Below are 22,560 nucleotides of genomic sequence, written 5' to 3' on the forward strand. Positions count from 1 at the left end.
CTGTCGGTAACCAAGGAAAAATTCCGAATGGTCACTCTTCAATCTATTCTCCCCCTCCTACGGGAGAACGATTGGATGTGCTCTATAGACCTCAAGGATGCATACTACCACATTCTAATGGACAGACGATCCAGGAGGTTCCTCCGCTTCCGGCTGGGAGCCAGTCACTACCAGTTCAGGGTCCTTCCCTTTGGCCTCACCACAGCCCCCAGGGTGTTCACCAAGGTGTTAGCAGTGATAGCGGCCCACCTGAGACTCCAGGGAATGCAGGTCTTCCCATACCTGGACGACTGGCTCCTGACCGCCCCAACAAGGCATCTACTTTGCTCAGCCAGAGATTACTTTCTCCGCCTAGCCCCCCAATTAGGCATCACGATCAATGCGGACAAATCTTTCCTTGCTCCGTCACAAGTCATAGAATTTATAGGAGCCAGAATAGACACCAGAGATCTACGAGCCTTCCTGACTTCGGAACAACTACGGAATTTGCAACTCCATGTGCCGGCCATCCTCCAGTCAGAAGCCCCACCGGCGGAATTGGTCCTGAGGGCGCTGGGCTCCATGGCGGCAGCGATAACGCTCCTTCCATGCACCCGCCTGAACCATGAGGGTACTGCAGTGGACCCTTCTAGTGCAATGTTCCTTTCAGTCTTTTCCTCTCCATCACCCCATCGCTATCAGCAAAGCTTGCAGGAGAGCCCTGTTATGGTGGCTTCATGCCCCAGACCTCCATACGGGCCGACCCTTCTGCACCCCCCCCTTGCCACTGTGACCACGGACGCCTCCCGCCTCGGGTGGGGGGGCATTATTCAGGCAAGACAGTCCAAGGCACGTGGAACGATACAGAGACCTCCCTGCATACCAACGTTCTGGAGATGAGAGCGGTGCTGTACGCGTTGCAAGCACTTCAGAATCTCCTCCCCGTAGGAACTATTGCAATTCAGTCGGACAACATGTCTGTTGTCTGGTACATCAACAAACAGGGGGGAACCAGGTCTTACCCTCTATGCCGCGAAGCCATGAGAGTGTGGGAATGGGCGATTTCCACCAACCACTTTCTGATTGCAACGCACATTCCGGGGCAGGCCAGCATCCTAGCGGACAAACTCAGCCGCACCATTCTTTCCCCTTACGAGTGGTCTCTCAACCCTCTAGTAGCGAAGCAGATATTCGCAATATGGGGTCAACCCTGCTGCGATCTCTTTGCCTCTCCCTCAAACACCAAATGCAACAATTTCTTCGCTCTGATTCCCCCTCCAGGGGAAACTCCAAGAGACGCTCTGGTGCATGCTTGGCCACCCGGTCTACTTTATGCCTATCCTCTTCTACCCCTGATGCTACAGCTCTTACAGAAAGCCTCGTGGTTGTGGAGCAGGATGATCCTCATTGCCCCATTCTGGCCTCGGCAAACTTGGTTCCCTTACCTGTGGTCTCACCTAGTGAATCCCCCCTGGATTCTGGATCCCAGTCCGGATCTAATCTCCCATCCATCGGGCTTGTCTTTCCCAAATCTGGACAGTCTGAAGCTGACAGCTTGATTGCTCCAGTTCCAGTCATAGTTAGGACTCCCGGTATCTCTTCACCAGTCAAAGCCATCCTCGTGGCAGCGCATAAACCTTCCACCAGGAAAGTGTACCGCAGTAAATGGAAACGTTTTTCCGTCTGGGCGGAGCATCATAATCTAGATCCCTTTACGGCCCCTCTTCCATCCATACTAGACTTCCTAACCGGACTTTTTCAGGAAGGCGCTAGTTGCTCAACTGTCAAAGTACAATTGGTGGCCATCTCCCATTACCATGTGGGACATGACACAGGGCCCTTGATGTTGGCCAAATTGTGTAAAACCTTTCTCAAAGGTACTTTTCTGCTCAGACCCCCTGTCAAAGAAGCCGTACCCCCTTGGGATCTTTCACTAGTTCTTCAAGCCCTAACTGCTCCCTCATTTGAGCCTGCTGCTTCAGTGGATCTCAAATACTTGTCCTGGAAAACAGCATTCCTTGTAGCCATTACTTCAGCGAAAAGAGTTTCGGAACTTCAAGCCCTTTCTGTGAAGCCTCCTTACTTGATTTTTCATCCGGACAGAGTGTACCTCAGGACCAATCCCTCCTTCCTCCCCAAAGTAGCATCAGAAACCAATATAAATCAATCCATAAATCTACCGGTCTTCTTTCCTAAATATCAGAATAAAGGAGAGTACAAGCTGCACTCATTAGATGTTCATAGGCAGCTACGTTTTTATACTCATAGGACTGCTGGTCACAGGCAATCCGACCAGCTGTTCATTTCCTTTGCCAAATTCAATTTGGGGAAAGCAGTCTCAAAAATCTCCTTGTCACGCTGGATTTCCCAATGTATCCTTTTAGCGTACCAAGCTTCTGGGAGACCCGCACCTGGAGGAGTTCGCGCACATTCCACTCGATCCATCTCTACTTCTGCTGCCTTCAAATCTAGAGTTCCATTGGATGATATTTGTTCGGCAGGCACTTGGGCCTCATCTCATATCTTTATTCACCACTACAAACTGGACGTAATTTCTAGAGGGAGAGCATCCTTTGGCTCTGCAGTGCTCCGCAATATCCTTCCATGATGGCCACCCAAGATTCAGGTAGCTGGGGACTCTGTCCCACAGGTTGCTGACAAATGAAGTCCCTACTTCAGATTAAGAAGTTATGTACTCACCATAACGTTCCATCTGAGTAGGTGGCTTTATTTGTCTGCAAACATCCCCCCCCCCCCCTTCCCTCTGGCCTTCAAAATGGATCTATGTAGATTGTTTATTGAAATACCTTTTTTGGGTATCTATAGAGGGGCAAACTTGATCTGAGGTCATGGAGGGTTGGCAGGGGATTATGGGTGAGGGGAGGAGCTAGGAGCTCGGATCCATTAGCTATGAAACAAGTTGCCAGCTCGGATCCGATATCGGATCCAAGACCCACAGGTTGCAGACAAATGAAGCCACCTACTCAGATGGAACGTTATGGTGAGTACATAACTTCTTATTTCATGGGTCAGCTGTGAAGCTTAAACCTCATTTTGTCTCGCTGGTCATGTGTTACTTTATCTGAATGTGTGTCTGCTTCTCTTTCTTACTCACACACACTAACCAACCTTTTGAGTCAGCCTAGCCTTCCTGAACCCACACAACACCCTATGCAAGTGATAACTGTGCCATATCCCTGTTTTTTTTATCTTTTGGATTCAGGGATATATACGCTTTGTGTCTGATTCTCAGGTTGCATAGTTGACTTAGTGGTTAGTGTATCTGCTTGTGTGATGGTGAATTGAAAATTGTATCTTTGACTTGTATTGCTCTTAGAAAGTTCGACAGTTGATAGCATCACACTTTTTTGCATCAGTATTGTTAATAATCTTGTCAGGGTTGTGAAGTCTGAAACTGAAATGTCTTATTACTTTCTAATTTCTTTCTTTAATTATTCTGCTGTACAAATGCATGGTACTAAAATGAGGGCATTCAGTGACCATCAGTACTTTTGAGAGGCGTCACTGTGTGACTTTTTGATACCTGAGGCGTACTGCTTAATAATGGACACATGTAAGTCACATATGACTCTGATGTCACATGTTAATGTCATTTCTGTACACATCACCCACCTTTTACTTGCTTATACTACCAAGTAACAACATGCAAGGATATGCCATTCATTTGTATTATTATACAATGCACTCCAGGTTCATCACTTATCTTGTAAATCCAACAGTTGCAACAGTTTTAGTTCAGGGCCGACTCTGATGCTAGCAGTACACAGCCATTACATGGGTAGGTAAAGTTTGTGAGTGTAGCCTAGCATCAATGTTATTTTATATCTATCTATATATATATATATATATATATATATATATATATATATATATATATATATAATGTGTATAGGAGGAAGGTTTTAGCCCCTTATGTGGTGAGTGAGTGTGCCATGCATTGCCCCCTCTGACTCCTCACTTGTGTGTGACTGTGGTGGTGGGATGTATGCCCTTTCCCCTTGCTGATCCTGCTGAAGCTGTTTTCTCAGGATGATGCTGTGTAGGTGGCACATACAGTGAATATTTCAGTACATGTACATGGATTGTACTGGAGGGCCATGGCCAGATGTATCCAGGCACAGGAATAGCAACTTCAGGAGCCCAAACACATTCTCTGTGATAATTCTTGTTGAAGAATGTGCCTCATTATGGTGTTCTTCAGCAGGTGTGTGCGCATTTCTGATGGGCGTCAACAGCCACAGTTCCAGTGCATAACCTGCATCCCCCAGTACATGACCCTGTGGGATACCCCATAGTGAATACTTGATGCAGTTGGGAGGTGTGTCAGATATGGGAGTTATGGTAACTGCCTGGGTTGCCAGCACACATGTTCAAGATTATTCCCTTGGTATTATGCATGATGTGACAGTTAATAGTGGAAGCCCTTTTTATTTATGTAGATCCTTCCCTGTTCCCTGGGTGGTGCCTTCCCTGTTCCCTGGGTAGTGTACTACAGGGTAGAACTCCTGCATATTTCTGGCCTTGTCCTCATGCATATGAGAAAACTATACATAGTCACCAGCATGATGTACCATAGCATTCAGGAGTTGATGGAGGATCCTTGATCCTGATGCCTGTGACACCCCCAGCATGTCCTTTGTTGGTCTCTGAAAGGTACCTGTAGCTAAAATTCTGAGGGCTACACATACCTTTGTCTCCAGTGGGACAGGGTCCTCTCTGTTTGCCCTGGCTCTGATGTAGGAGGACAGAGGCTGCAGAGTTCCTGTACTGTGTCTCTATCCACCCTGTAGTGCTCTGCAGTTTCCACATCATGTCGAGTGTGGTATATCAAACATAGTCTGAAAACTCTTCTCCTTCTTGGCCTTGACATATTAGCAGCAGCATCAGCAGCATAGACTTCAGCTTGTTGCACGTACACATGAGTTAAAGCAGCAGCAGCCCCTAACATTGATTCTGTGTAGACTCCATTCAGTGGCTGTATTCCAGTAGGTTTTTGAATTCACAGGGAAAGCCAGCACTGAGTCTACATGGTTGCTTTATAGCTTATTGAATAACTCATCCATCTTGGTGTAGTTGATTAGCTTATAAATCATCTGCTTAAGCTGAAATTAGCATGCCACTGTGTTTACTTTATTTGCACAGCTCTGCATGGCTCTGCACACCATGTAGAGCCACTTACTGAATCCAAAACTGTCTGCACCATACACATGGTGTAAATGGCCCATGTGGGCTTTATTGAATCTGGCTGTATATTTATTTAAAACTTTATTTTTCACTGAGCTGCATGCCACATTACCTTTAAATTTTGCATTTCCATCAGCAAAGAATGCTCAGAACACTCAAAATTAATTACTTGAACCTGCAGACACTTTGTCTCTATGTAAAAAGTGGTCAGTAATAAGAAAAAAAACTGCTAATATCTTTGCAGTTGCATGGAGAAATCTTTGTAAACTACACTCAGAACAGAATGTACAGAATTCACATGGCTAAATACCTTCAGCTGCAGACTTCTTGTCTCTCACTGAGAACATTTGTTAATGAAAACATGTTTCTCAGTATTTTGTGTTACTTTTCAAGCCTCTTTGCTTAGTAAAACAATTCTTTATAGCTTAAACCAAGGGCATTAATCTAGACATCCACACTTGTAAAGTCAGTGGAAATTATTATCTTAATTCTACATATAATATAAACTTTTACTCATCACCACTACGCCAGAAGCCCACAAACATATTAACTCAGAAATGCTTCTGTTCAGCCTTTCTTCTCATGTTATACTTTGAAACATATATTTTTGAAAGTAAAAGAGATACGTTTACTTTAATAATATCTTTAACACATGCAGCAGTTATTGAAAAGACATTTAAAATAACCCTTACTGCACACTATGCAAAACTGCTGTGTAATATAACATGCCAGTTCTGTCATGAAATGTTCTATAAAAGTACTAAAAAAACAAAACTGTTTTACTTACAAGTTACTTTTTTTCCCTTTATTGTCTTTCTAAAAATGAATGACATAATGTAGGATATATATTGTTTTACAGTACACCCACAAGTTTCACAAAGGCAGTAGAGGTCCAGTCTTTTGCCAGACATTTTTTTTCAAAGCAACATTTCACAAATGTAATCAATGCTTTATAGCCTCATTTATTTACTAATATCAGTGTTGCTGGTCTTCTTCCTGACCATCTTCGTCTCCCAACACGAGTCTGGTTCAAGTCCAAGGTACTCCTGGTTCTTGTAGTCAACTCCTGTGCTTTTTTCTGTGTCTCAAACATTTTTCTTGGGAACATTTGAAAAGGTTTCTCTGGCAAAGTCTACAGGCTTTGTTGTCAGAAGAATGAGAAGCAGGGTCCCCTTCTTGCTGGATCACTTTTTATTAGGTATACTTTTTTTATTTACTCATTAACCTACTCTGCATCAAGCATGTCCTGGATCAGTCAGGAAAAAAATACTCTGAAGACAGCTGGATACAGCAGCTTGAATCTCCCATCCCACTTGCCTCTCAATATTACCTAATTGCGGAGTACATTTTCTTCTCTTCTGTCTGGTGTACAGAGAATAATCATTTCCACAAATGCTCTGCTGTTTCCAAATGCTTTTTTCCTTCTACCACAGTTTTGTTAGGATCAGTTCTTTCTACTGGTGTGATTGTATTTTTACTAATATAGGTCTTGGCTACCTTTTCATCTGCTCTGGAACACCAGTTCATTTGTTTATTTGTGCTTTCATAAAATTAATACAGTCTGTTTCCAGTTTCTCTATTACAGCAGAACATTTCAGGTTTTCTGTCCTTGCTCTGTCTTCTAACTCTGATTTTTGGAACAACTCTTCTTGAGAAACCTCATAGTCAACCAGCCTTTTTTTCATTTCATACTCTGATTTTTGCAGTTTTATCAGTTTATCTGAATTGCCAGTTAAAGCTTCTGTTTTTCAACGTTTTGATGTCCTTCATGGATGCATCTCAACACAGTCACAAGGTGCTGGGTTGTCTGTTTCAGCAGCCCGGCCGTCGGGCCGATTCCGGTCCGTCGGTCCGGCCTGATGTGATGTCGCCACTTCATCCATCTCTGTTGGTTTCGGCCATACTTCGGGTCAGCTTCAGCATCTCTTCCTCAGTTTCTCTTGCCGCCGAGCGTCAAGCAGAAAGGGTTCGCAGAGGTGGGTCGGTCGGTTTTTTCATTTTTCTACTATTGACTACTTAGACCTCTAAATGCCCGTTGAGACTCTTTCGCTCCCTCTTGCCTGTGCCGAAAAGTTAATAATTGTTTTGTTAATGGGAAAACCGCCTGTCATAAATTACCATTCTTACTTCCTGCTTTTCTAGGTGTTTGCAGCAATGCTCCGTAGCCTGGCCTTAGTTGTTTCTCGCAACCCGGCAACGCTTCGGGCCGGTCGGTCGTTACAGAACAGTTTTTTGTTTCCACTTTTGCCCACAATGTTAAGTCGGACACTCCGGGTCCGGTTTCTGCCTCAACCAAAAAGGAGACAGCACTCAAAGACGGGCGCTGCCGTCCGCTGAAACTAAGCAAGGTAAACCGCTGGAAACCGGGCGAGCGAGTTGGAAAACAATCTAGGTACAGCGAGAATCTATCTCTACTCTTGGGGCCCTGCTACAATTCTTGAATCGGCTCTCTGAATTGCACCCACTGGAAACGCCAGCACCACATTCCTGGATGTCTCTTTCCTACCCCAGCGCGATGGTGCTGCTAGGCCTCCTAGGCCCAGCAGCATCCATGTTTCGCCGGGCCTAAGGCCACAGAGTCCTGCCAAATCGCATTGCCTGTTAAACCACCCTCAACCAGGGCCCTCTTCTGGTTCTCCAAAAATCTCACCATTGCTCTCAAGGTGGAAGTTTTTTTTAGAGGATCTCAACTCACTCATGACAGGGGACAGGGCCCCCCAGAGATAAGAGACCTAGGCAGGAGCCCCCCCTGAGCCCCTCTACAGGTGATTTCTGCAGAGAAGACAGAGATACTGACCAGCCAGAGCCCCCCTCAGTCGAGGGATTCTGATGCTGCGCAGAATCCAATCCATTCCAGCCCCTCCAGCTCAGAAGAATTCTCCTTTGGGGAAACCTGTATGCGTGAGCAAGGCAGTTCAATGCACAAGAATTGAATTCTCAGAAAAGACTTAGAACCTTTCACAACCTTCCACAACCAGCAGGCCCGGCAGGGCCTCCTCCTGTTTCTGTGGTAGATACTGGCCTTTTGATGTCCAGTATGCTCAGACTCCACTCTCCTTACCCCCAGCCCTGCCCCTACATAGCTTAGATAGATTTTACACAGCACTCATCAACACCTTTACAACCTTTACAGGCCCCCCAAAACCCCATGGAAACAATATCCCAGGGTCCCAAGGCAGTTGCCAAAAACCCTACTCCTAATGGAAAAGCCATTGGATCAGCTAGACAGAAAAAAGTAAAAGGTATACACTTCAGCTACTCTCTCAGCTAGAGCTTTTTCAAACTACCAGTACAACATGATAGGTTACCAAGAGTTTATGCTTGTCAAAAAATTAAAAATTAACCACTATGAAGATCTCTTGATATGAAGTAGAAATGAAATGGTACAATAAACAACATACAGTTAGTAACCAAAATGTAAAATTGATGCTATGATGCATTCAGCCATTTAGGATCATGCATGACTGGCACAGTGATAAAGAGGCATGCATGGCTAAAGAGCAAGCAAGGAGCAAGCAAAATGTTAAAACTGAATGCATAGATGCTCTATGGAGTTTCTTTGTTTTGTTGGCCACTGCCCCCAGCTGGTCCTGAAGAAAAAAGAAGAAAAGGCAAATAACTGGAAAAGATGTGCAGGTTCAACCCCCAGGTTAGGTTTAGCAGGAACTGTAGAAAGAATTGGTCCTTTCTGTGACTCTGAATTTCAAGGGCAGGGAATAAGGTTTCCCCAGGCAAGAAAAACCACTCCAGAGGGTGCGAGGGAGTGACAGGTGAGTAACAACACAGCTGAACACAGCCAACAGCTACTTCTGCCACTCAACTGCAACCACTGCAACATAAAGATAAGTACTCAGGCAAATAGCACTAGGAGCAGCCTACCAGGCTCACTAGGCGATGCAGAACTGGCGCCACATAACAACTACAGGCCGGATAACAAAATCAATGCAAATTAAGGAAATTATACATCAAGGTTACCATTCCACTTCCCACATGCCACATCTAAAAGAGGAATGCAAAAAATCTTTTACAACAGATATTAAAGTTATGAAACAGATGAGCTAATGGAGAAGTACCTGCAGCAGAAACAGGAAGGGTTCTGCCAGATGCCTGTCTTCAAGGAAAAAAAGGGTTGGCAGTTCTCGACGCATAAAAAGATACGCATCATTGTCCTGTCCTTCCAAAATACTAGGAGGCATAACTAAAGCAAATGCTGGGCATGCCCAAAGGCAGTGTCTTCTGATCTGACAGCAAGGACTGTTGGCATGTCTGCAGATCTCAAGGAGGCATACCTGCACGTCTTCAAAACATAATACTTGCCTCAGCGATCCACTGCTTTTTTTAGATGTCTAAGACTCAGAGTATTCATCATTACACACCACCATCAGTATTCGCATATGCAGACTGCAGAAGGTTACGCATTACCCATATATGGACGACTGCCTGCTATTCATATTGCAGGAAAACAAGTTGGCAGATTTTGTCAAGTCTGGAACAAATACAAAACAGATCAGGACACTGATCATCTACATGAGTCAAGACTACAAACATCCCAAACAACTACAAGGTACAAAGGCAAGGACAATACCAGTGAGAACAAGGCATTCTACTGAGCGGACATGTCACAAGTGGGAGAAAGCTTCTTGAACCCTAACAAACAGAAAAAAATTAACAGCAGAAAAGTTCAATTTGCCTAAACTTTCATGGCAAAAAGCCATAATTTTTGTGAACATGGCCTTGGCATACATATGAGGAAAACTAATTTGGTTTCCTAATGCCATGCTTAATGAAGGTGACTACAGCCAGGGCCCACACTATCTCCACAGAACTACAGAGACAGGAATTTAATGTCCCAATGCCCAATTCCATACAAGGGTTCTCAGATTCCAATAGGCAAACTGACATCTACAGCAAATGCTTCAGACCCTAGGACAGACAGGCCTACTGGACAAACCATTACAGGGGATTGTGTTTTTAGATCATATGCTTATGTCAACCTACAAAGAAATGCTGGAGACAAAACACAGGATTCCAAGGACCTGCACATCAACCTCATGTGGTACACAAAATAAAAACAAACAGGCAAAAGTTCAGACCAAGGCACATCCAACAAGCAATTGATAAGTGACAGACAACACCAGAATACATTTACAACTGTGGGAGGCACTCATTCATACCTCTATGCAGAATGACTTTGAATATTGGGACTCCTGAACCTCTAACACACGGTGCCACAAAAAGACATATCAGCCTAGGAAAAGAAAAATACTCTAGCGGACATCTTAGGAATGACACAATAGATGTACATCTTAATGGCACCTGCACATTGCATCCTCACAATCACATGTGCAAAATCTGCCTGCTATGAGGACATTTTACCGCTAGCATGGAACAATCACCAATCCTTCTATGGAAGGGCATAACAGTTTCACCCACTACCATAAAAGTGGAAGGACTTAAACTCCTAAAAATCAGGACAGTTTATGTATTCCCACCTCCAGTGAGCTCCAAAAATTACAAGGAACAAAGGAGGAGCCACTCTCTTGATACTTGTCTCGGAACAAAATGTGGCAAGACTGAGGATGCAGCACTACTCCACAGCAGAACAACTACAATACCATACATCACTCCTGAAAAGACCAGCAAACCTTGCAACTAACATCGCTTGCAAACCTGAAAACTTTGATCCCAACCTGTAATTCTTTATTCTTGGAAGCACGCAGAACTTCAACATTAAATAAGAACGGCAGCTGGAAAGGGAAAAGGCAGGTCTTCAAGAAGAAGGAAAGAAGGAAAAACATAGAAGGAAACATATTGGAGTTAAACATCCTGGAAGATCCACGGCGAACTTCTCCATTCAGGCCTGTCCTGCTTCAATACAGCTACTTCATCAGCCTAACTGGCAGAATACGGCTTTCCTAAGATACATTTCCACCCTCTTCCATCCAATACTCTTTTAATCCAGAATGTAAGACCTCCCCTCAAACCACCCATACCAGCTTGGAATCAAAACTTCGTACTCCAAAAGTTGACACACACACCCTTCGAGAGCAAAAACAAGAACAGCAAACCTGCAACTAAAACTTTGAAAACAGCTTTCCTACTGGCAATTCACTCAACAAGGTCACACAAAGAACTACAAGCTAGTGGGGCCATTAAACCAACTTTATCTTCCACCAAGAACTACCCATCATGAGGACTAATCCAACATTTATGCCCTTAAACCATCAGAGAGTATCCCTCAGGCGGTCTCCCAACTTCTTTCCCAACCCACAAAACAGAGGGAAAGACCTTACCTAAGATGTGCAAGACAACTCTTTTCTTGGACAGAACCAAGCAGCAGAAAGACACTTAACTTTTAAAAGCCTATGCCAACCAAGAGAGGAAAACAATATATACTGCAGAACAATCTCAGCATAGAAGACTGACTTCAACTTTTGACAGAAATGACTTAGGAAGAAAGGGACCAATAATTGGGCAGCGAAGACCTCATTCTACAAGGTGGAAAGCCACTACAGCCTGTTACTGTGGCTATCAAAGAAATTATTGACAGGGCTGGCTGGACCTCGATCCGCCCACAGGAAATAAGCATTACAATTTGCCTCATTCTGTGGCTATCGAGCAGGAGTTTGCTGCTGCACTGCAATTTAGCAAGACGCACCATAACATTAATTCTCCTCCATATTATGGCTACTGGCATACTACTGGCTATTGCTGTAACAGGCCTGATGCATCCAGATGCATCCCCTTAGTGCAGTTTGTACCCTGCATAGTAAGTAGATGTCCGAACTGTATAGCATCTGCATTTATCCTCCTTCCCCTCCCCATAGCCACTGGTACCCAGGCGTTTAAAATGCAGGGCCTTCAGTGGGGAGTCTTAGTACAATGTGTTGTTTGTCCCTCCTTTGTACGCTGATTGCTTATTTTAGGGTTACCTCATCCTTTTTGAAACATGGGGATCTATTTAGAAATATTTGGGCCTTCCTATCTGCTTCTGGCATCTGGGGCAAAACACACTGGGGATTTTGGGAGTCGGCCAAATATAGATGGCACCGAGTCCCAACAGACATCCGGGGCAATGAAGGCTGACATCAGCGAGCGGACCGGGGACGAGATCGGCTTCTGCAACTGAGATGACTATCCAGGAGGAACTTCTACGGGTGGCTGCAGGGTGCTACTACTTTATTTGAGTTTCTATATTCCATAAATGTTTTGTTTATTTTAATCACCTCAGATTACATCTGATTTATGTTTTTCCTCTAAATTTCTGAAAGCCATCTCTTGAACCAGAGCTGAAACTTCAACTGCTTTTTGCTGAACAGCTGCAGGATTCTTCAGGCAGTGTTTTTTCTTCACTTTTTTGATAGATTTTCTTTCAAGTTCTCCAAACATTTTCTTTGTTGACATCCACGCAGTGTATCTACTAGCCAGTAACTGAATTTTACCTTTACAATTTTCACTAGTCTTTTTTCTCAGTTTCTGTTTTCACATGGAGCAGAAATTATGTTCAGTGTGCAGCCATCTTGGAAGTCCAAGTCTCTGTATTTTGGTGAGGACACTTTGGTGGTATAGACCCATCATAGTGCTGGAGTTGGTATATCTGAAGTAAACGTATTTTAATAAAACAGTCACATTTTACTTAGATTGCGGCGTTTTCAATGAGTCCTAACTGCTCACCTATGTTGTAGCATAAGCTCTTTAACCACAAAGCCAAGTTCTTTGAGATGCTGTAATGTGTAAGTGTCTCCTCTTTTAATTGGGAATCATGGATAGAGAATTAGTAAAGATAGATGATGGATAAAGGAAGTCTGGGCAGAGTGCGGGGTGTTCTTATAAAAGAATAAGTCTATCTGATGTAAAGGCAAAATATGTTTTGTTTAATATTAATAATTGCTTCCTTTGTTGCAGACTCAAAAGTCAGAACTGGAAGCACTTATGAAGAAGAATGAAGATGAGAATTTGACACAAGATGCTCCACAGCAAATTCTTGTTCAGGAAAATGTGCTTCTTAAGGATTCACTGAAACAGCAAGAGACTGCTTTGTTTAACTTACAGGAGGAACTGGTGTTCTTGAGAGAGAGACTTGGGTCACTAGAAGGGGAAAGCATAGATGCAGAGGTCTTTCACTCTGAAAACCAAAAGCTTAAAGAAGAGCTGAATCTGGGGAAGAAACAAATCGAGGGTTTTTTAACCCAGAAGGAAGTGTTGATGGCCGAATCTCAGATGCTTCGTCAAGAGCTAGATAAGCAACGAAGGCTGGTAGAATCAGTGAAGCAAGAGCTAGAAAATTTAACAGCAGAAGGTGTTCCAACAACTGAAGGAGGTGACCAGCAGCAGCTCCGAGATGGGCTAGCAGAAATGGAAAAGAAGCTTGCCATGGAGATTCAACAGTCAGACAGGTGGGTAAAGAAGTATTTTCAAACCACAGAACAAAGTAAAATGGAAACCTCTGTCAAGTCTGAAAACAAAAGAGAAACCACTACAGATACAACCAAAGTACCAATTGGCCAGTCTTCTGAAAAGATGAAGAAATTCTCAGACTCAGAAAAAGGCCATTTTCCTAGTAGGAGGGAAGAGAAGGTAAAAAACAGAAATCACAAAGAATGGACGGATAAATATGAAGAGTGGAAGGGAAAAAAGCAGTCAAAGGGGACTCCTAAAAGAGGTACAGAACAGAGAAGTAAGAGTTATGATGATTGGAAGGAGAAAAAAGATGGTTGGAAGACTGAAAATCCTGCATACTGGAAAAATAAAGTCTATGAAAGGCGATGGGATAAAAGAAGTGAGCAATGGAAAGAGAAAAAAACTAATACTTATGTGAAACAGAAAGAATATGGTGAAAGGAGGTACCATGATCAGACAGATAACACAAATAAAGCTCACTTATTACGTACTGCAGGAGTGAAGCATCAGAAGGAGCATGATCACTACCACATTCACAAAGAAGTAGAAAAGGATGGGGAAAACAAGTTTTACAAAGACTTTGAAGACAACCAAAAGAAAAAGCTCTGGGAAAAATCTGAAGACCAGAGTGACATGGTTCCCAAACATCGCCACCATGATCATAACAAATTTTGGAAGGTGATCTCTGATCATCGTTATAGAGTTCCTCAAGACTGCCAGGGAGTATCTGACTGTGCTCAAAAAGAAGGCCTGACCTTGTTTGATGTTGCACTTGAGCCCGTGAAACAACAAGAGTTTGCTCAGTTTACTAAAGAATACTTGGAGAAGATGAATGGCTCGAAGTACCTGGCAGACCTAGAAGCTTTCCTTAGTGGCTTCTTTGATGAAGGGATCTTCATGCATGACAAAATGCGATTTAAAGATTTTATTGATGATGTAGAAGACTATTTGGAAGATATTGCTAAGAAGGAGCATGGAAATGATGATGCCGTTGAAGACTTTGATAACCGAGTCTTAAGTCATTTCTTTGGAGAAGAAGCTGTAAGAAGCAGGTAAGAGAAAAATCACAGACTGTACACATTTTAATGCACCACTTTTCTCAAGAGCATACAAGTTGGTGAACTTACTCCACAGTACTGTCGTATGTTGGCTCTTTTTATGCTGTAATATTGTTCACTTGATGCTGACTTCCTTTCCTGTTTGTAAACCATCACATTGTAGGGCATTTTAGTCAAAAAACTGGAATCCTTGCAGATTATTCCTTCCGATATGCTGTCTATAGAACAATGACACAGATAATGTCAATACACATACCATTATGTATACAAGATATTAACTTTGTTAGCATATCTCCAGGTCTCAGAATACCATTTATCATGCCTTTAAAAAAGGAATAATGCTGTTTTCTACAGTTAACAGTAGTAGGCCAAGCAATTTTGTTTTGTTGAGAAACTTCACATGTTGGTGATACAACACTGAAACTCTTCCACCTATTGCTGGTGGCATGAGTTTAAATGAGTTGATTACTGACATAATTTTCACAATGCAGTGTTGAAGGTATGTTCTTGCTGTTGTAGGATTGACTCTAGTTTTCAGAGTGGGAAATAGCTAAGACAGGGGATGGATCTAAGAAGGTAGGAGAAGCTACTGTCTTATAAACTGAGAATATGATCAAGCACTCTATGTAGAGGGATGAAAACTGCTTGGAAAAAGTATTTGTTGGTAAAATAGTTTAAAACTTCTTAAAATTGCTGTTATTTCTGTCATACTGTGTTTTACCTGCTGCTTGTTTCCTTCGCTGTGCTTTAACTTATTTTGTTGATGTTGTGTCTGTCAGTATAGTTACATTCTTGTTTATCAGTTCACTACTTCAACTAAGCCTTCCATTTCCTGTTGCTTTTTTCTCTTCTCTGACTCCTGTGTTCACACCCTGTGATTAAACATTGAGTTCATGATGTTTTGTAATATTATTATTACTGCTGTTTTCTGTTACATTTAAGTCATACAAGTATACATCTTTCTATTTAATGATGACACTTTGTGCAGTCATCTTCAACATATGCTGTGACTAAGTCTGACATTTACCGAGTACAGGCCAGAATGGTCTTCGTAGGAGAGCCACAGTGTCATCCTGGTTTCTATACTAGTATGATGGCATGTCTGTATATGTCATAAAGGAGGTGTCATCCCCATTTTTCCCTGCTCTCAGTACATGTTATATTTCTTTCTGTTTGGAGCAGGAGTTTTTAATCATTTGCATAGAATACATCACAGATGCAGTGTTGAATCACATACAGTGATGCACAGGAGGTGAGCACATGTTGATTAAGAAGTCAAGGGTTATGTCCTTTAAGTTTACTAACTGAAACACATTAAAGTAAACCTTTGTGTATATGTATGTATATATGTTGTGTATTAATGTACACTTACACATGTATACAAATTGTATGTGTCTGTGTATATGCATGCATCTATGTATATGTATACGAGTACATATATATATATATATATATATATATATATATATATATATATATATATATATATATATATATAGATAGATATATATGGATCTACTTTCTATTAACAAAAGTACGATCCACCATCATCTTCTTTCGGCTGTTCCCGTTAGGGGTCGCCACAGCGGATCATCTGTTTCCATTTCTTCCTGTCTTCTGCATCATGCTCTTTCACACCAACCACCTGCATGTCCTCTCTCACTACATCCATAAACCTCATCTTAGGCCTTCCTCTTTTCCTCTTACCTGGCAGCTCCATCCTTAGCATCCTTTTCCCAATATACCCAGCATCCCTCCTCAGCACATGTCCAAACCAATGCAGTCTCGCCTCTCTTGCTTTGTCTCCAAACTTTCCAACCTGAGCTGACCCTCTAATATACTGATTTCTAATCCTGTCCATCCTAGTCACACCCAGTGCAAATCTTAACATCTTTAACTCTGCCACATCCAGCTCCGACTCCTGCCTTTTCGACAGTGCTACCATCTCCAACCCATATAACATAGCTGGTCTCACTACCCTCTTGTAGACCTCCCCTTTCACTCTTATTGGTACCCGTCTGTCACAAATCACTCCTGACACTCTTCTCCACCCATTCCACCCTGCCTGTACTCTCTTCTTCACCTCTCCACACTCACCATTACTCTGAACTGTTGATCCCAAGTACTTAAACTCATCCAACTTTACCAACTCTACTCCCTGCATCCTCACCATTCCTCTACCCCTCCCTCTCATTTACACACATATATTCTGTTTTAGTCCTGCTGACCTTCATTCCTCTCCTCTCTAAAGCATATCTCCACCTCTCCAGGGTCTCCTCAACCTGGTCCCTACTCTCACTACATATCACAATATCATCTGCAAACATCATAGTCCACGGGGCCTCCTGTCTAATCTCATCTGTCAACCTGTCCATCACCACTGCAAATAAGTAAAAGTACGATCCACCGAATGTTACAAACACAAACTCAAACAACGGAAACCAAACTTTAATGAAAACCTAAATTACAGAAGCCTACATTAACGAAGCCCATTTCAATGGACTACACTATATAAAAAACAATAAAACATGACACAACAAACACACTACATTACAATATGCAGGGGGGCAAGCTCCCGTGCACCCCCCCATACCCCCGCTACTGATACATACCAACTCTGAGATTGCAGTACAGCGGGAAAAAGGGAAAATTCACTTAACCCCACTGTACCGTCGTCTCCAACAACTGTATAAATATACAAATAACCTGTCACAATTGAGTTATCACGTCCTCATTCTTACATACCTCTAAAATATATCTCACCCAGGACTCCGGGAACTACTCTGCTACATTGGTACAGCTAGAACCACTTTTTTATTTTGCTTAAAGGGATATCTCCAATTTACGGCATTATAGACTTTCGTTACCTTCTGTAATTTATGATCTGATGTTATTAATCTTCATTCATTCCTTATTGATGGGTTATCGGTTCTGTCCTTGGAACCGAGCTGGCCAAATATCAAGCTTGCGTCAGCCAAAAACTCTCGAGCCAAGGTCATACCGAGAATGCTGTGCTCCGTTACCCCAGATCTTGTTTGCCGCATTGCTGTACAGCCGTGTCAAGCCACTTTCTTCAGCTAAATGTCTAATTTTTTGAAAGTTTTATACATTGTTCTTACTTTAAAGTTTTTCAAACAGTTTCTACTAATATTTTCCTACCCTATCGTATACTTAAGACTCTCTCCCCTTTATTACCCTTTTGTTACCTTTGAGGTAATTCTTCATTATCATCGTTGGTAATCCTTCCTCCTCTCTTCTCACCCCTTTGGGTAGCCTTTCCTCCTCTTTTTGGTACTGTTCTTCTTCTCCACATCATTTTGTCGGATAAGAATAATAACATTGGTTTTAAGCAGTGTAAGGATTGTGGCTGTAAGTTATTGCTTTCCGATGGCCATGACTTATGCATCTACTGTCTGAATGTCTCCCACCTTACTGTGGATCCCCCATGTGGGATTTGTAGAAATTTTTCGACCAGGACTCTTAACGAGAGAATGAATAAATTAATACTGAAAGGTCTTCTCAAATATCCTTTCTGTGAGGCTATTTCTGGGTCGGAAGGCTCACCCCCTCCTGTTAAACCTCGTAAAAGGCTTTCTTCCTCGTCGAGGTCGCTTCTTCTCCCACTGGAGATCGTAGGGAGTCGACTCATAAAAAGGTGAAATTGATTACTACTTTGGCGCTGCCACCTGTGACCCTGTCGGCTCCAGGCTCGACACCGCCCCAAATGATTCTGGCTCCAGCCATGTCTTCCTTATCGACACCGACACTGGAGTTCCTGGTGCAGACAATTACGGCTCCGACAGTTCTGTTGCAGCCCTTACCGGCACCGTCCATGCAGGTAGAGTCCCATTTGGCATGGTGCAGACATTTTCGGCACCGACATGTTCTTTGGTGCAGTCCTTCTCGGCACCATCCTTGTTACCAGTGCAGACACTTTCCTCGATGGTACTGTACCCATCGGGGCAGACTTTTGCCTTTACAGTGCAGACACCTTCAACTTCTATGGTGCTGACGTCAGCACAGACTACTTCCATACCATTTTCTTCGTTGCAGACGTCTTCGGTTCCAGGCTCTGCATCTCTCAAATTAGCAAGGACCAAGTATTCTCCTTCTTTGGATCCATTTGTTGGTAGCCAATATAGTCCTTGTCTAGAAAGGCCAGATTCGCCATCAGGTCTCTTTACGAGGTCAACCAGGAGCCTCTCTGAGCAAGATGTGTTGCGGCTTGTTGACCAGTTGCTTGTGGCCGGAGGTCTGTCTCACCCATTGAAGTCCACGTTCCCTCCTTTAGGTGAACGTATAGCTCCTCAAATGCCAACGTACACTCCTCCTTCGACTTCCACCCAAGTATCGAAGCCTATTACTCCGACAGCAGCCTCCCTTCCTCCAACTCCAATAGTGAATCTCACTTTGGCACTGGAGTTGTCCCTGTGGCCTTCGGTGCAGTGGGCATTGGGCTCTTCTCAGGCCAGTGGCTGTGCCATGGGGGAGGGCATTCCTGGTTCCACACCGATTTTTTCTATGGCACCCTCCAGGAATCCTCCCTCTCTCATGGTTCGCAATCCTCTTGAGACTCCTGGTCTGGGGGTCAGCTCGTCAGGGCTGGGTGTGACCCCGGTTCTGAGGTTGTCATGCTCTGTTCCGAGCTCCTATTCCTCCTTGGGTGGGCCGGCCTTCCAGGGCATGGAGAGGGCACTTGCCTCTGCTGGTAAACCCCACATGTCGGAGTACTCTCCTCCCTCTGTGACGCAACTGTCACGCGCCACAACCACCGGACAATGGGCACAAGGGCCTCAGGTTTCTCCTACTCAGGAGACCCCCTCTATGCAGTCTTCCCCAGAACCTCCCACTGAGGAAGTACCCCACAAAGCGTCATGCAAGAGGAAGCACATGGACTCCACTGAGGAGTCGTAGACTGAAGATAAGGATTTTGATGACTGGGAAGGGTCTCCACGGTCACCGTCTGATGAGGTGTCCTTTGGTGACATCCTCGAGATCCTTAGACAGAGGGGTGACTGGAAGTCCTCTAATCCTTCCTTTGAGGAATCCGTATTCCTGCAGTCACTGTCTGATGAGGTGTCCTTTGGTGACATCCTCGAGATCCTTAGAGGGGTGACTGGAAGTCCTCTAATCCTTCCTTTGAGGAATCCGTATTCCTGCAGTCCTTTTGTGCCTGGCCCCCTACCCCCAGCGGCCGATGAGCTCGTCCAGCTCACATGGAAGGCTCCTGACACCCTGGAAGCAATACCAAGGAGACCGGAAAAAATATTATCGCCCCCAGCTGAGCACCCACATTGGTCACGAGGTCTTCCAGTAGATGCTATGGTGGTAGCGGCTGCAACTAAGAAGGATTTGGCAGAAGAAAGACGTTCTTTCCATCTGCCCAACAAGGAGTCTCGGGTGATGGACAGACTTGGGAAGCATGTGTTTGCTTCATCGACCTTCGTTGTAAGGTCTTTGAACTATTTGGCACACTTTTCCAGGCTTCAGAGGGATCTTATCAACCAGCTCTCTGAAACCTTGGCAGGAGCATTACTGATGAGGTCCATGACAACATGGCTTTTCAGATAGTCACCCTAGAGTCCATTTCCAGTTCTTCCATGTGTCTTATTTCTCACGCAATGGAAAGAGCGGCTAGAGTGACATGAGCGGGTATAGTCTCCAGACGACATGCCTGGATGCACCTTTGCGACTTTGCGGACTCCTTTAAGGCTTCCTTCATGAACGCCCCCATCGAGGCTGCTTCTTTGTTTGGCCCTAAAGTGAAAGATACGCTGGCAAGGTGTGAACAAGATGGCAAGACCCTATCTGTCATTGGTGTCACACACTCCATTCCTCAACGATTCTACTCCAGAAATCAGAGGAGTGGGAAGATGTGGCACAGGAAATCACAGGGCTCTTTCTGAGACGCACGTGCCAAGTTCTCCCCTAGAGGCAGAGGGGGAAACTCCAATGGAAGATACCCTTTTCGGGGCAGAGGAGGTCCGCGAAACCAAGGTTCCAGATATTCGTTCTCTGACCAACCCTATCAACTCTCCTGAAGTGCTGCCCAACTGCTCGCCTCTGGAAGCAGTCGGGGGTCATTTTTCCTTGTACCCCGCTGCCTGGTGAAATATAACCACTGACTCTTGGGTACAACAGATAATATCCAAAGGTTATCGCATCCAATTTCTTCTTTGTCCAGTCCCATGCAGAGTATTACCCGATGTTCCACCCAGTCAAAGGGAAGCAGCAGCACAAGAAATCCAAAAGCTGTTACAAGAGGAGTCATCCAGACGGTCCCCTCAGACCGCATAAGATCTGTTTTTTACTCAAGATTCTTTTTAGTGCCAAAAAAAGACAGGGGACTGGAGACCAATCTGGATCTCAGCACACTGAACAAATTTGTAAAAACAGAGAAATTCCGGATGGTCACAGTTCAGTCTATCCTTCCTCTCCTGGAAGACAATGATTGGGTGTACTCTGTAGATCTTCAAGATGCGTATTACCACATAAAAATGGACAAATGCTCAAGAAGATACCTCCACTTCCGAATAGGAGCCAGTCACTACCAATTTCGAGCTCTGCCCTTCGGTTTCTGTACAGCCACCAGAGTGTTCACCAAATGCATGGCAGTGGTTATTGCTCACTTGCGACTTCAAGGATTCTAGGCATTTCCATATCTAGACGACTGTCTCCTCACCACCCCCACCAAGCTTCTGCTGGAAGAAAACCTGCACTATACTCCCCTCACACCACAAAGCCTGGGAATCACTATCAACTGGGAGAAGTCCAACACGACTCCAGCTCAGTCTCTGGAATTTGTAGGGGTTCTGTTGGACACAAGAAATTGCACAGCATCTCTTCTGGACTACAGGCTTCAAAGAACATGGCAACAGGTTCAACCGCTGCTCTGTCACCACAAATCTCCCACTTGATCTATACTCCAGCTCTTGGGGTCAGTGGCAGCCTTGGTCACCATTGTCCTGTAGCCAGATTCCACATGAGGCTCCTTCAGTGGTGACTTCTCACTCAGTGGTACCCTCTACAACACCCTTTGTCTTTTCAAATAAGTGTAACATCAGAGATGCAAGCAAGATTTACTCTGGTGGACGTCTCAAAATTGCCAACAATGGTCTCGCCCCTTCAGCCCCCATCAACCAAAAGCCACGGTGACCACGGACACTTCCCTGATGGGGTGGGGGGACTATGCCAGGGAAACTTGGTCCAAGGCACCTGGTCGGAGACAGAGGCATTTTGCATGTCAATGTCCTGGAACTGAGGGCAGTGCTAATAGTGTTGCAAGCATTTCATTCTATCCTTCCGTCAGGGGCTGTTGTGATCCTATCAGACAACATGTTAGTGGTCTTGTACATCAACAAGCAAGGGGGTACCAGATCCTACCCATTATGCCGAGAGGCCTTGAGAATGTGGCAAAGTGCGATAGCTTTCAACCGCTTTCTAATTGCAACACACATTCCTGTGAGTTCCAACGTGATAGCGGACAAATTGAGCAGGTGCATTCTGCAGCCTCACGAGTGGTCCCTCAATCCTATGATAGCGGCAAGAATCTTCAACCGCTGGGGCCAGCCTTGCTGCGACCTATTTGCCTCCCCAACCAACTACAAGTGCAACTATTTTGCCCTGATCCCCCCTCAGGGACAGTCACCGAGAGACGCTCTAGTCCACGCTTGGCCCACGGGTCTTCTTTATGCTTATCCTCCTCTTCCCCTCATCTCCCAATTTCAGAAGAAAGCATGACAGTTGAAGAGCAAAGTGATCCTCATTGCTCCATATTGGCCTCGACAAGTCTGGTTCCCCTTCCTCTGGCCTCACCTGCTAGATCAACCCTGGATCCTCAATCCATCCCCAATGTTGATCTCCCATCCACAGGGGCTGACTCACCCCAATCTAACAACCCTTATACTGACAGCTTGGT

General features: G+C 44.3%; 1 protein-coding gene across 6 annotated transcripts in view; it reads left to right on the top strand.

Moving 5' to 3' along the window:
• Positions 1-22,560, top strand: part of PBXIP1 (PBX homeobox interacting protein 1) — a 495,209-nt gene that overhangs the window by 399,924 nt on the left and 72,725 nt on the right. For all 6 annotated transcript variants that reach the window (XM_044080087.1, XM_044080088.1, XM_044080091.1 and 3 more), the window contains one exon: positions 13,090-14,636. In XM_044080087.1, coding sequence (XP_043936022.1) covers positions 13,090-14,636 — 1,547 coding nt within the window. The remainder of the gene's footprint in view (positions 1-13,089; positions 14,637-22,560) is intronic.

Source organism: Protopterus annectens, chromosome 8.part0 (genome assembly GCF_019279795.1).
Source record: "Protopterus annectens isolate FY-2018-M chromosome 8.part0, PAN1.0, whole genome shotgun sequence".
Lineage (NCBI taxonomy): Eukaryota > Metazoa > Chordata > Ceratodontiformes > Protopteridae > Protopterus > Protopterus annectens.